The 12,500-nt window shown below is 45.4% G+C and overlaps 1 protein-coding gene across 7 annotated transcripts in view; it reads right to left on the bottom strand.

Moving 5' to 3' along the window:
- efr3ba (EFR3 homolog Ba (S. cerevisiae)) overlaps positions 1 to 12,500 on the bottom strand; it is a 45,755-nt gene that overhangs the window by 3,315 nt on the left and 29,940 nt on the right. For all 7 annotated transcript variants that reach the window (XM_041847290.2, XM_041847292.2, XM_041847288.2 and 4 more), the window contains 10 exons: positions 12,086 to 12,137; positions 8,137 to 8,309; positions 7,677 to 7,752; positions 5,784 to 5,945; positions 4,300 to 4,431; positions 4,128 to 4,195; positions 2,819 to 2,946; positions 2,604 to 2,695; positions 1,410 to 1,458; positions 797 to 903 (listed from right to left, as the gene is read on the bottom strand). In XM_041847290.2, coding sequence (XP_041703224.1) covers positions 797 to 903; positions 1,410 to 1,458; positions 2,604 to 2,695; positions 2,819 to 2,946; positions 4,128 to 4,195; positions 4,300 to 4,431; positions 5,784 to 5,945; positions 7,677 to 7,752; positions 8,137 to 8,309; positions 12,086 to 12,137 — 1,039 coding nt within the window. The remainder of the gene's footprint in view (positions 1 to 796; positions 904 to 1,409; positions 1,459 to 2,603; positions 2,696 to 2,818; positions 2,947 to 4,127; positions 4,196 to 4,299; positions 4,432 to 5,783; positions 5,946 to 7,676; positions 7,753 to 8,136; positions 8,310 to 12,085; positions 12,138 to 12,500) is intronic.

Below are 12,500 nucleotides of genomic sequence, written 5' to 3'. Positions count from 1 at the left end.
CTTCTCCAGAGCGACTTACAAATTGGTGCATTCACCTTATAGCCTGTGGGATAACCACTTTACAATATGTATTTTTAATTTGTTTTGAGGGGGTGGGGTAAGGGGGGGTAGAAGGATTACTTTACCCATACCACAACCCCACCACCACTATGAGGCACTCTGTTCACAACATTGATATCAGCAAACCGCTCGCCCACACAACGCCATACACGTGGTCTGCGGTTGTGAGGCTGGATGGACGTACTGTCAAATTCTCTAAAACGACATTGGAGGCGGTTTATGGAAGATAAATTATTAATTAACATTCAGTCCTCTGGCAACAGCTCTGGTGGACATTCCTGCAGTCAGCATACCAATTGCACACTCCCTCAAAACTTGAGACATCTGTGGCAATGATTTCAGTTTTCCTGCATTAAAGTCCCCAGCCACTAGGAGCACCGCCTCTGGGTCAGCATTTTCTTGTTTGCTTATGGCCTTATACAGCTCGTTGAGTGTGGTCTTAGTGCCAGCATCGGTCTGTGGTGGTAAATAGACAGCTACAAAGAATAACTTTCTTGGTAAGTAGTGTGGTCTACAACTTATCATGAGGTGTTCTCAGGCGAGCTGAACCTTGAGACTTCCTTAACATGAGATCATCTGTTGACGAAGAGACACACACACCCTTCTTAAGAAATGATGTACAAAAACACACAAAATTGCGCAATTGGTCAGGAGCCCGTAAAATGGCGGCCATCCCCTCCAGCGCAATTCTATTTCATTCTAGGTCATGGCTTAAAGGTCAGGGGTCAAGACTCACCCTGGCCCCACAGTGGGCGGCAATCTCCTCGAAGGGGGCGGTCTGAAACCTCTCTACCACCAGCCTCCTCTTCTCCCTCTCCTGCTCTTCACCATTCACACTATCCACTGAGAGAGAGACAGAGAGAGAGAGAGAGAAAAGAGAGAGAGAGAGAGAGAGAGAGAGAGAGAGAGAGAGAGAGACAGAGAGAGAGACAGAGAGAGAGAGAGAGAGAGAGAGAGAGAGAGAGAGAGAGACAGAGAGAGAGAGAGAGAGAGAGAGAGAGAGAGAGAGAGAGAGAGAGAGAGAGAGAGAGAGAGAGAGAGAGAGAGACAGAGAGAGAGACAGAGAGAGAGAGAGAGAGAGAGAGAGAGAGAGAGAGAGAGAGAGAGAGAGAGAGAGAGAGAGAGAGAGAGAGAGAGAGAGACAGAGAGAGAGAGAGAGAGAGAGAGAGAGAGAGAGAGAGAGAGAGAGAGAGAGAGAGAGAGAGAGAGAGAGAGAGAGAGAGAGAGACAGAGACAGAGACAGAGAGAGAGAGAGCGATAGATTAAAATGTGCTTTTATCCAAAGCAATAGCTATAAGACATATTCAGTATGTGGTCCGTGTGTGTGTGTGTGTGTGAGTCAATCTTACCGATGGCATTCTTCAGAGTCTCAAAGGTGATCTGCTCTGCTGGAGACTTCTGTGGACAACAAGGATAGTAATGAGAGAGTTAGGCTGGGATTCAATCAGATCAGCAGTAACCTGCGCTAGCCCACAAACACATAGCTTTTCATTGCTTTTCTTTTGGCGGTGTCGGAGGTGTAACTGTGTTAGAGCTGTCAAATCCACAAGCATCTCCTGGCGTTAGGCTACCTATCGTGGCCATTGGCACTGGATGCACCGAGCCTCATTAGTAGAAATCACATGTAGCCGGGTTACAAGTTGGAAGACTGGAATGTGTGATACACACCTCCATTAGGTTGATATACAGCCTTATTATTTTAAATTGGAGTTGTCATAGAATTAGGAATGACAATACTAGAATGGACATGAACCTTCTTATAATGGTCTAAAAGGTCAGCCATTTTGTTAAGGGAGTTGGTCAACCATGGTCAGCAATGTTTGTGATGAGATATTGTTTAAAATAATGAATTTGAAGACTTTATCTGCACTGTTTATTTGTTACCTAGCTAGCCAGCCAATTTTAGAGGAATGATTCCATATTTTTTTTCAAAATAACTGTGAACATGCCAACATTGCATTCAAACAATCCAGTCAATCCACAGCCATGCACTGACTGAAATCAGTAGATGAAAGGACAGACTAGATATTGTATAATAACACTCACCGCTTTCCAAGAAAGCCAAAAATCTATTTTAGAGGCTATGTATACACAACATTTGTATCAAACCTGTGTAAACTACAGTATATGACAATATTTTAGGTTGACAATAATTAGATTATACAGTATATTTCTGATACATCGCATGCATTACATATTTTTTCCTGCTCAGGTAAAATCAGGATTATGCCTCTACTGTCAAGCGTTCCAATTTGACCGGTTTGCACTTCTCCCTGACCAATATTGCTGACATTTTCACCCCATTCTGGAACTTTGAGCGTTTATGCACCTCTAGTAATTTAATTCTAAACCTCTACTGCGGGTGGGGGATGTAAGGATGGGTGTGGTTTTTGTGACAGTGACCTCAAGAGAAAGCCTAACTCACGTTCCACCTCCGACACTGCCTAAACGAAAGCAATGATAAAGCTATGCAATTGTCGGCTAACGCGTGTCACCGCTGATCTGATTGAATCCTGGCCTTAGAGAGAACACACACAGTTTACCTGTTCTCTCTCAGGGCTGTAGCGTGGGTCCATGTCCATCTGTAGAGAGATGGTGTCTCCTATACTTTTCCTCTTTGACAGGCGGTCCTCGTCTACAACACACACATACAGCTGTCTGCTAAGGTTCGTGTGGGGGAGTGTACTACTCAGGGTCTGCGTGTGTGTGTGTGTGTGTGTGTGTGTGTGTGTGTGTGTGTGTGTGTGTGTGTGTGTACCTGTGATCTGGGGTGTGAACGGTGTGTTCAGGATGTCTATGTTGTAGCCACTCCTTCCCAGCACCTCAGCGATCTTAAACTGCTGGAAGAACACCTCTCCCTCCACTCTCTCTAGAGACTCTGGAACTCTGGGAACACACACGTTGTCATTATCATTAGCATCGACATTATTACGGCACAGTGAGAGGCACGGAGGTTCATTGGCTTGAACTGTGAAATTTGTTGGATGCTGGCACGCGAAGCAGTTTTTTATTTCAGAGAGCAGCATTTGTTGGAGACTCAGTGTTTAGTCACCGTAAAACTTCAATGAGTAGCCCAGGCATTTATTTGATTAAATCACTGGACACAACAGGCGGTTATTAGAGACAGACTTCTATTTGAGTCGGGCGTCTATTTTCTTAATGCACACAGCTTTTGCTCATTTCTATAGTTCATTGTTTAATTCCAGCATTCACTTCCAGCATTTTAGTCAATTTCTTCATTTCCTGCACTAATGTGTTATCCTTTACACACTTTATCACATTTATTTAGTCTTAGTATGAGTCTATTTTCGAGAAAAAAATAAACTTCCTTGACAGAATAATTATTCTCCCCATTACCGGCAGTTCTTACTTTGGCCGCTAGAAGGCGATTGGCCGATTTCTGGGGGACTGTACTCCCGTTGGGGGTCTGTACTCCCATTGGGGGTCTGTACTCCCGTTTGGAGTCTGTACTCCCGTTTGGGATTCTGTACTCCCATTGGGGGTCTGTACTCCCGTTGGGGGTCTGTACTCCCATTGGGGGTCTGTGTTCCTGTTGGGGGTCTGTACTCCCGTTGTGGGTCTGTACTCCCATTGGGGGTCTGTGTTCCTGTTGGGGGTCTGTACTCCCGTTGGGGGTCTGTACTCCCGAAGTTGTTGACTGTTTATGTGCTTGCCAGTTAGCTAGTAGTTGTTAGCTGTTAGCAGCCAATGGCTAGCAGTTTCTTACTGGTGATAAAAACAGATGATTGCCATAATTTTATTTCAGTCATTACTGAATTATTTAATGTAACAAATCAAACATTAAACCTTGTAAACAAGTCATGGTAATTCATGGTAATCTCGTGAACAATTCAGTTAGACCGGGCGTTTATTTGAAACAGCCGTTTATTTGAAACAGGCGTTTACTTGAAACAGCCGTTTATTTGAAACAGGCGTTTACTTGAAACAGGCGTGTATTTGCTGAAATGTGTGCCGTTGCCTGGCTAATAAATGTCACAGGCGGCGTTTTGAGACTCGCCGTTTATTTAACGTTTTACGGTATACAGTATGTGTGTGTGTGTGTGTACCTGGGGGTTTCAATAAAGATGTCTTCAGGCAGCAGATGGGGTACCTCCTTCTGTCTCAGCTCTATCACCTAGAGAGGGAGGACACAGCAGCATGAACACACACACACACACACACACACACACACACACACACACACATACACACACACACACACACACACACACTACTTACTTCTTGGATGTGCTGGCAGAATGCAGGGACGGTGGTGAGTTGAGAGATAAGGCTGAGGTAGGCAGCAGAGAGGGCGTGGACAGCACATCGATTATACAGAGAAAGTCTCTCATCATTGGCCAGGGCCAGGTCCTAACAGGGGGAGACAACCACTCAGAGACCACAGCATCCAGGAAGAGAAACCAGAGGTTTTTCAAAGTTTACAAAATATATGAGATTAGGTGTGTGTGTGTGTGTGTATTGTATGTGTGTATGTGTGTATGTGTGTGTGCGTGCGTGTTTGTCTGACTGTGTGTGTGTATGTGTATGTGTGTGTCAAAGGTGGGTAGTAACACACTACAAGACGTTACATGTACTCTAAGTAAAGTTTTGGAGGAACTAGTACTGTTCTAGTTACTCTCTGTGGGCTGTACCGTCTGGAGGAACTAGAACTGTTCTAGTTACTCTCTGTGGGCTGTACCGTCTGGAGGAACTAGAACTGTTCTAGTTACTCTCTGTGGGCTGTACCGTCTGGAGGAACTAGTACTGTCCTAGTTACTCTCTGTGGGCTGTACCGTCTAGAGGAACTAGTACTGTTCTAGTTACTCTCTGTGGGCTGTACCATCTGGAGGAACTAGAACTGTTGTAGTTACTCTCTGTGGGCTGTACTGTCTGGAGGAACTAGTACTGTTCTAGTTACTCTCTGTGGGCTGTACTGTCTGGAGGAACTAGTACTGTTCTAGTTACTCTCTGTGGGCTGAACTGTCTGGAGGAACTAGTACTGTTGTAGTTACTCTCTGTGGGCTGAACTGTCTGGAGGAACTAGTACTGTTGTAGTTACTCTCTGTGGGCTGTACTGTCTGGAGGAACTAGTACTGTTCTAGTTACTCTCTGTGGGCTGTACTGTCTGGAGGAACTAGTACTGTTGTAGTTACTCTCTGTGGGCTGTACTGTCTGGAGGAACTAGTACTGTTGTAGTTACTCTCTGTGGGCTTAACTGTCTGGAGGAACTAGTACTGTCCTAGTTACTCTCTGTGGGCTGTACTGTCTGGAGGAACTAGTACTGTCCTAGTTACTCTCTGTGGGCTGAACTGTCTGGAGGAACTAGTACTGTCCTAGTTACTCTCTGTGGGCTGTACTGTCTGGAGGAATATAGGCCAATTCCCACGAGTGTAAGGTGTTAAAGGGCAAATACACACGAATGCCATGTTATGAATAGTTGAATGTTTTTCTGTCAACTGGTGCTGGTAATGGTGCTGGTATGGTGCTGGTAATGGTGCTGGTATGGTGCTGGTAATGGTGCTGGCAGGCATCAATAATACATGAATGTCAAATAAATTGCACTAAGTTGTTTGCTGTCACAGTTGACCACAATCTAAGTAACAGTACTTTTACTTAAGTACAGATTTTCAGTACTCTACCCACCTCTGAGTGTGTGTGTGTGTGTGTGTGTGTGTGTGTGTGTGTGTGTGTGTGTGTGTGTGTGTGTGTGTGTGTGTGTGTACCTGCAGTGCGAGGGCCAGGCGTATCAGATCCACCACCACTTCCTCATTGGCCAGTTCCACGCTGAGGAGAGCCAATAGGATGTAGAGAGCCTGGTAGTGGCTCCGCCCACTGTTCTCTTCTGAACACGCCAGGAAGATGTGTCTGTAGAGACGCTGGCCATGCTACAGAAACACACAACACAGCAAATGTTACAAGACTTTACATCCATTTTTCTTTCATAAGAGGAGAAGAGTTCAGTTATACTGCATTTATATACACTACCGGTCAAAAAGTTTGGACACACCGACTCATTCAAGGGTTTTTCTTTCTTTTTACTATTTTCTACATTGTAGAATAATAGTGAAGACATCAAAACTATGAAATAACACATATGGAATCATGTAGTAACCAAAAAAAGCGTTAAACAAATCAAAATATATTTTATATTTGAGATTCTTCAAATAGCCACCCTTTGCCTTGATGACAGCTTTGCACACTCTTGGCATTCTCTCAACCAGCTTCATGAGGTAGTCACCTGGAATGCATTTCAATTAACAGGTGTGCCTTGTTAAAAGTTAATTTGTGGAATTTCTTTCCTTCTTAATGCGTTTGAGCCAATCAGTTGTGTTGTGACAAGGTAGGGGGTGTATACAGAAGATAGCCCTGTTTGATAAAAGACCAAATCCATATTATGGCAAGAACAGCTCAAAAAAGCAAAGAGAAACGACAGTCCATCATTACTTTAAGACATGAAGGTCAGTCAATACAGAACATTTCAAGAACTTTTCTTCAAGTGCAGTCGCAAAAACAATCAAGTGCAATGATGAAACTGGCTCTCATGAGGACCACCACAGGAATGGACGACCCAGAGTTACCTCTGCTGCAGAGGATAAGTTCATTAGAGTCACCAGCCTCAGAAATTGCAGCCCAAATAAATGCTTCACAGAGTTCAAGACACAGACACATCTCAACATCAACTGTTCAGAGGAGACTGCGTGAATCAGGCCTTCATGGTCGAATTGCTGCAAAGAAACCACTACTAGAGGACACCAATAAGAAGAAGAGACTTGCTTGGGTCAAGAAACACGAGCAATGGACATTAGACCGGTGGAAATTTGCCCTTTGGTCTGGAGTCCAAATTTGAGATTTTTGGTTCCAATCGCTGTGTCTTTGTGAGACACGGTGTGGGTGAACGGATGATCTCCGCATGTGTATTTCCCACCATAAAGCATGGAGGAGGAGGTGTTATGGTGTGGGGGTGCTTTGCTGGTCAACCTGTCTGTGATTTATTTAGAATTCAAGGCACACTTAACCAGCATGGCTACCACAACATTCTGCAGCGATACGCCATCCCATCTGGTTTGGGCTTAGTGGGACTATCATTTGTTTTTCAACAGGACAATGACCCAACACACCTCGAGGCTGTGTAAGGGCTATTTTCCAAGAAGGAGAGTGATGGAGTGCCGCATCAGATGACCTGGCCTCCACAATCCCCCGACCTCAACCAAATTGAGATGGTTTGGGATGACTCGGACCGCAGAGTGAAGGAAAAGCAGCCAACAAGTGCTCAGCATATGTGGGAACTCCTTCAAGACTGTTGGAAAAGCATTCCAGGTGAAGCTGGTTGAGAGAATGCCAAGAGTGTACAAAGCTGTCATCAAGGCAAAGGGTGGCTATTTGAGGAATCTCAAATATTACATATATTTTGATTTGTTTAACACTTTTTTGGTTACTACATGATTCCATATGTGTTATTTCATAGTTTTGATGTCTTCACTACTATTCTACAATGTAGAAAATAGTAAAAAAAATAAAGAAAAACCCTTGAACGAGTAGGTGTTCTAAAACCTTTGACCGGTAGTGTAGGTCACATGGTTGTGAACTTTACAGCAATGATTACAGAAAACACACACCTTCTTCATGAAAAGGTTGTCCTGTCTGGAACACTTGTCCACCTTCAGCTTGAGGACTGAGATGTCTGAGAGGATGCTGAGAGTGAGAGAAAGAACGAGACGGAGAGATGGAGAGAGAAGGGACACATCACATCATACCTGTTCTGCTTCTCATTGATTGATAATGCCTTACCAGCATCTACCAACAACTAAACGGAACATGAACTTGAGTGTGTTTGTGTGTGTGTGCGCGAGTGCATGCATGCGTGTGTGTGTGGCGTACGTGTGCGTGTGGCGTGTGGTGTGTGGTGTGTGGTGTGGCGTGTGGCGTGTGGCGTGTGGCGTGTGGCGTGCGCGTGGCGTGTGGCGTGCGTTTGGCGTGTGCTGTGCGTGTGGCGTGCGTGTGGCGCGTGGTGTGTGGCGTGCGGCGTGTGGCGTGTGGTGTGCGTGTCTGCTTTATGCATGTGTGTGTGACACTGACCTGAGGGAGGTGAACTTGTGTGTGTTTTGGTGTCTGTCTATGAGGCTGATGAGTATGGAGAGCACCAGCAGGCGAATCTCAGGATCCTCCATCAGAGTGAAAGAGAGGAGAGGCTCCAAGAAGGACGAGGGGAGAGCTGTCAGCATGTTACTACTCTCATAACGCTCTGTCACCTGGGGGAGGAGAGGAGAGGAGGAGGGAGAGGAGAGAGAGAGAGGAGAGGTGGAGGAGAGAGAGAGAGAGAGAGAGAGAGAGAGAGAGAGAGAAGGCGAGAGAGAGAGAGAGAGAGAGAGAGAGAGAGAGAGAGACAGGAGAGAGAGAGTCAGAGAGAGAGAGAGAGAGAGAGAGAGAGAGAGAGAGAGAGAGAGAGGAGTGAGAGAGAGTCAGAGAGAGAGAGAGAGAAAGAGAGAGAGAGAGAGAGAGAGACAGGAGAGAGAGAGAGTCAGAGAGAGAGAGAGAGAGAGAGAGAGAGAGAGAGAGAGAGAGAGAGAGAGAGAGAGAGAGAGAGAGAGAGAGAGATGTTAGGGTCTATGGTCGCTCTTAGCAATAACAGGAGTAACAGAGGGGAATATGACCAATGACAATAGCTATGTATCTCCAATCTGTCTCACTATTGGTTATCTCCCCTTCTCTAACTTCTGCTACCATTGGTTACCTCCCCCCTCTAAATTTTGCTACCATTGGTTATCTCCCCCTCTCTAACTTCTGCTACCATTGGTTATCTCCCCCTCTCTAACTTCTGCTACCATTGGTTACTCCCCCTCTCTAACTTCTGCTACCATTGGTTATCTCCCCCTCTCTAACTTCTGCTACCATTGGTTATCTCCCCCTCTCTAACTTCTGCTACCATTGGTTATCTCCCCTCTCTAACTTCTGCTACCATTGGTTATCTCCCCTCTCTAACTTCTGCTACCATTGGTTTCCTCCACCTCTCTAACTTCTGCTACCATTGGTTATCTCCCCCTCTCTAACTTCTGCTACCATTGGTTTCCTCCCCCTCTCTAACTTCTGCTACCATTGGTTATATCCCCCTCTCTAACTTCTGCTACCATTGGTTATCTCCCCTCTCTAACTTCTGCTACCATTGGTTTCCTCCCCCTCTCTAACTTCTGCTACCATTGGTTATCTCCCCCTCTCTAACTTCTGCTACCATTGGTTTCCTCCCCCTCTCTAACTTCTGCTACCATTGGTTATATCCCCCTCTCTAACTTCTGCTACCATTGGTTATCTCCCCTCTCTAACTTCTGCTACCATTGGTTTCCTCCCCCTCTCTAACTTCTGCTACCATTGGTTATCTCCCCCTCTCTAACTTCTGCTACCATTGGTTATCTCCCCCTCTCTAACTTCTGCTACCATTGGTTATCTCCCCTCTCTAACTTCTGCTACCATTGGTTATCTCCCCCTCTCTAACTTCTACTACCATTGGTTATCTCCCCCTCTCTAACTTCTGCTACCATTGGTTATCTCCCCCTCTCTAACTTCTGCTACCATTGGTTATCTCCCCCTCTCTAACTTCTGCTACCATTGGTTTCCTCCCCCTCTCTAACTTCTGCTACCATTGGTTATCTCCCCTCTCTAACTTCTGCTACCATTGGTTATATCCCCCCCTCTAACTTCTGCTACCATTGGTTATCTCCCCTCTCTAACTTCTGCTACCATTGGTTATCTCCCCTCTCTAACTTCTGCTACCATTGGTTATCTCCCCCTCTCTAACTTCTGCTACCATTGGTTATCTCCCCTCTCTAACTTCTGCTACCATTGGTTATCTCCCCCTCTCTAACTTCTGCTACCATTGGTTATCTCCCCCTCTCTAACTTCTGCTACCATTGGTTATCTCCCCCTCTCTAACTTCTTCTACCATTGATTATCTCCCCTCTCTAACTTCTGCTACCATTGGTTATATCCCCTCTCAAACTTCTGCTACCATTGGTTTCCTCCCCCTCTCTAACTTCTGCTACCATTGGTTATCTCCCCCTCTCTAACTTCTGCTACCATTGGTTATCTCCCCCCTCTAACTTCTGCTACCATTGGTTATCTCCCCCTCTCTAACTTCTGCTACCATTGGTTATCTCCCCCTCTCTAACTTCTGCTACCATTGGTTATCTCCCCCTCTCTAACTTCTGCTACCATTGATTATCTCCCCTCTCTAACTTCTGCTACCATTGGTTATATCCCCTCTCAAACTTCTGCTACCTTTGGTTTCCTCCCCCTCTCTAACTTCTGCTACCATTGGTTATCTCCCCTCTCTAACTTCTGCTACCATTGGTTTCCTCCCCCTCTCTAACTTCTGCTACCATTGATTATCTCCCCTCTCTAACTTCTGCTACCATTGGTTATCTCCCCCTCTCTAACTTCTGCTACCATTGGTTATCTCCCCCCTCTCTAACTTCTGCTACCATTGGTTTCCTCCCCCTCTCTAACTTCTGCTACCATTGATTATCTCCCCTCTCTAACTTCTGCTACCATTGGTTATCTCCCCTCTCTAACTTCTGCTACCATTGGTTATCTCCCCCTCTCTAACTTCTGCTACCATTGGTTTCCTCCCCCTCTCTAACTTCTGCTACCATTGGTTATCTCCCCCTCTCTAACTTCTGCTACCATTGGTTATCTCCCCCTCTCTAACTTCTGCTACCATTGGTTACTCCCCCTCTCTAACTTCTGCTACCATTGGTTTCCTCCCCCTCTCTAACTTCTGCTACCATTGGTTATCTCCCCCTCTCTAACTTCTGCTACCATTGGTTATCTCCCCCTCTCTAACTTCTGCTACCATTGGTTATCTCCCCCCCTCTAACTTCTGCTACCATTGGTTATCTCCCCCTCTCTAACTTCTGCTACCATTGGTTATCTCCCCCTCTCTAACGTCTGCTACCATTGGTTATCTCCCCCTCTCTAACTTCTGCTACCATTGGTTATCTCCCCCCCTCTAACTTCTGCTACCATTGGTTATCTCCCCTCTCTAACTTCTGCTACCATTGGTTTCCTCCCCCTCTCTAACTTCTGCTACCATTGGTTATCTCCCCCTCTCTAACTTCTGCTACCATTGGTTATCTCCCCCTCTCTAACTTCTGCTACCATTGGTTATCTCCTCCTCTCTAACTTCTGCTACCATTGATTATCTCCCCTCTCTAACTTCTGCTACCATTGGTTATCTCCCCTCTCTAACTTCTGCTACCATTGGTTTCCTCCCCCTCTCTAACTTCTGCTACCATTGGTTATCTCCCCCCCTCTAACTTCTGCTACCATTGGTTATCTCCCCTCTCTAACTTCTGCTACCATTGGTTATCTCCCCCTCTCTAACTTCTGCTACCATTGGTTATCTCCTCCTCTCTAACTTCTGCTACCATTGGTTATCTCCCCTCTCTAACTTCTGCTACCATTGGTTTCCTCCCCCTCTCTAACTTCTGCTACCATTGATTATCTCCCCTCTCTAACTTCTGCTACCATTGGTTATCTCCCCCTCTCTAACTTCTGCTACCATTGGTTATCTCCCCCTCTCTAACTTCTGCTACCATTGGTTTCCTCCCCCTCTCTAACTTCTGCTACCATTGATTATCTCCCCTCTCTAACTTCTGCTACCATTGGTTATCTCCCCCTCTCTAACTTCTGCTACCATTGGTTTCCTCCCCCTCTCTAACTTCTGCTACCATTGGTTATCTCCCCCTCTCTAACTTCTGCTACCATTGGTTATCTCCCCTCTCTAACTTCTGCTTCACTGCTAGCATGTCAACATGTAGCACATTATATATCATCTCTCAATTCAGGTAGTGATTTGAATTTACATTTTAGAAAATCACAACTTTTGAAATAAATATATTCTACTTTTCAGTTTATTGAGAAGTCATTGACAATAGATGCTATTTTTTCAATTATTGAATTGTAATGTCAGTTTACTTCCTGCATTGACTGACTTCTCCCCTGCTCAGCACATTAAGTATAAAGTCTATCTCACCTGCAGTAGAGACTTCAACAGCATGACTTGGATCATCCTACTGCCTTCAAACCTGATATATAGAGAGGGAGGAGAGAGACAGAGCTGCTACAATCACTCAAATCATGGATTGGAATTCCAAATCAACACCATTTCACAGGGCGGTTTCATACTTGGTGTCACTTTTTAGCCTTGCATCAAGTTTGATGGTTTGTTTACATGATGCCTCTGCTTGTCACTTAGCATTAAGGAGATTGATTGGGTAAGGACCTGTGATAGACTAGCGTCCTGTCCAGGGGGTGTACTGGTACATAAAGCTGTCTCACGCTACGGAAACAGGAGATAGACTAGCGTCCTGTCCAGGGGATGTACTTGTACATCAAGCTGCCTCATGTTACAGAAACAGGAGATAGACTAGCGTCCTGTCCAGGGGATG

This window comes from Coregonus clupeaformis, chromosome 21 (genome assembly GCF_020615455.1).
Source record: "Coregonus clupeaformis isolate EN_2021a chromosome 21, ASM2061545v1, whole genome shotgun sequence".
NCBI lineage: Eukaryota > Metazoa > Chordata > Actinopteri > Salmoniformes > Salmonidae > Coregonus > Coregonus clupeaformis.
Note: the sequence above shows the minus strand (reverse complement) of the source record. Positions and strands in the feature narration are given on the sequence as shown.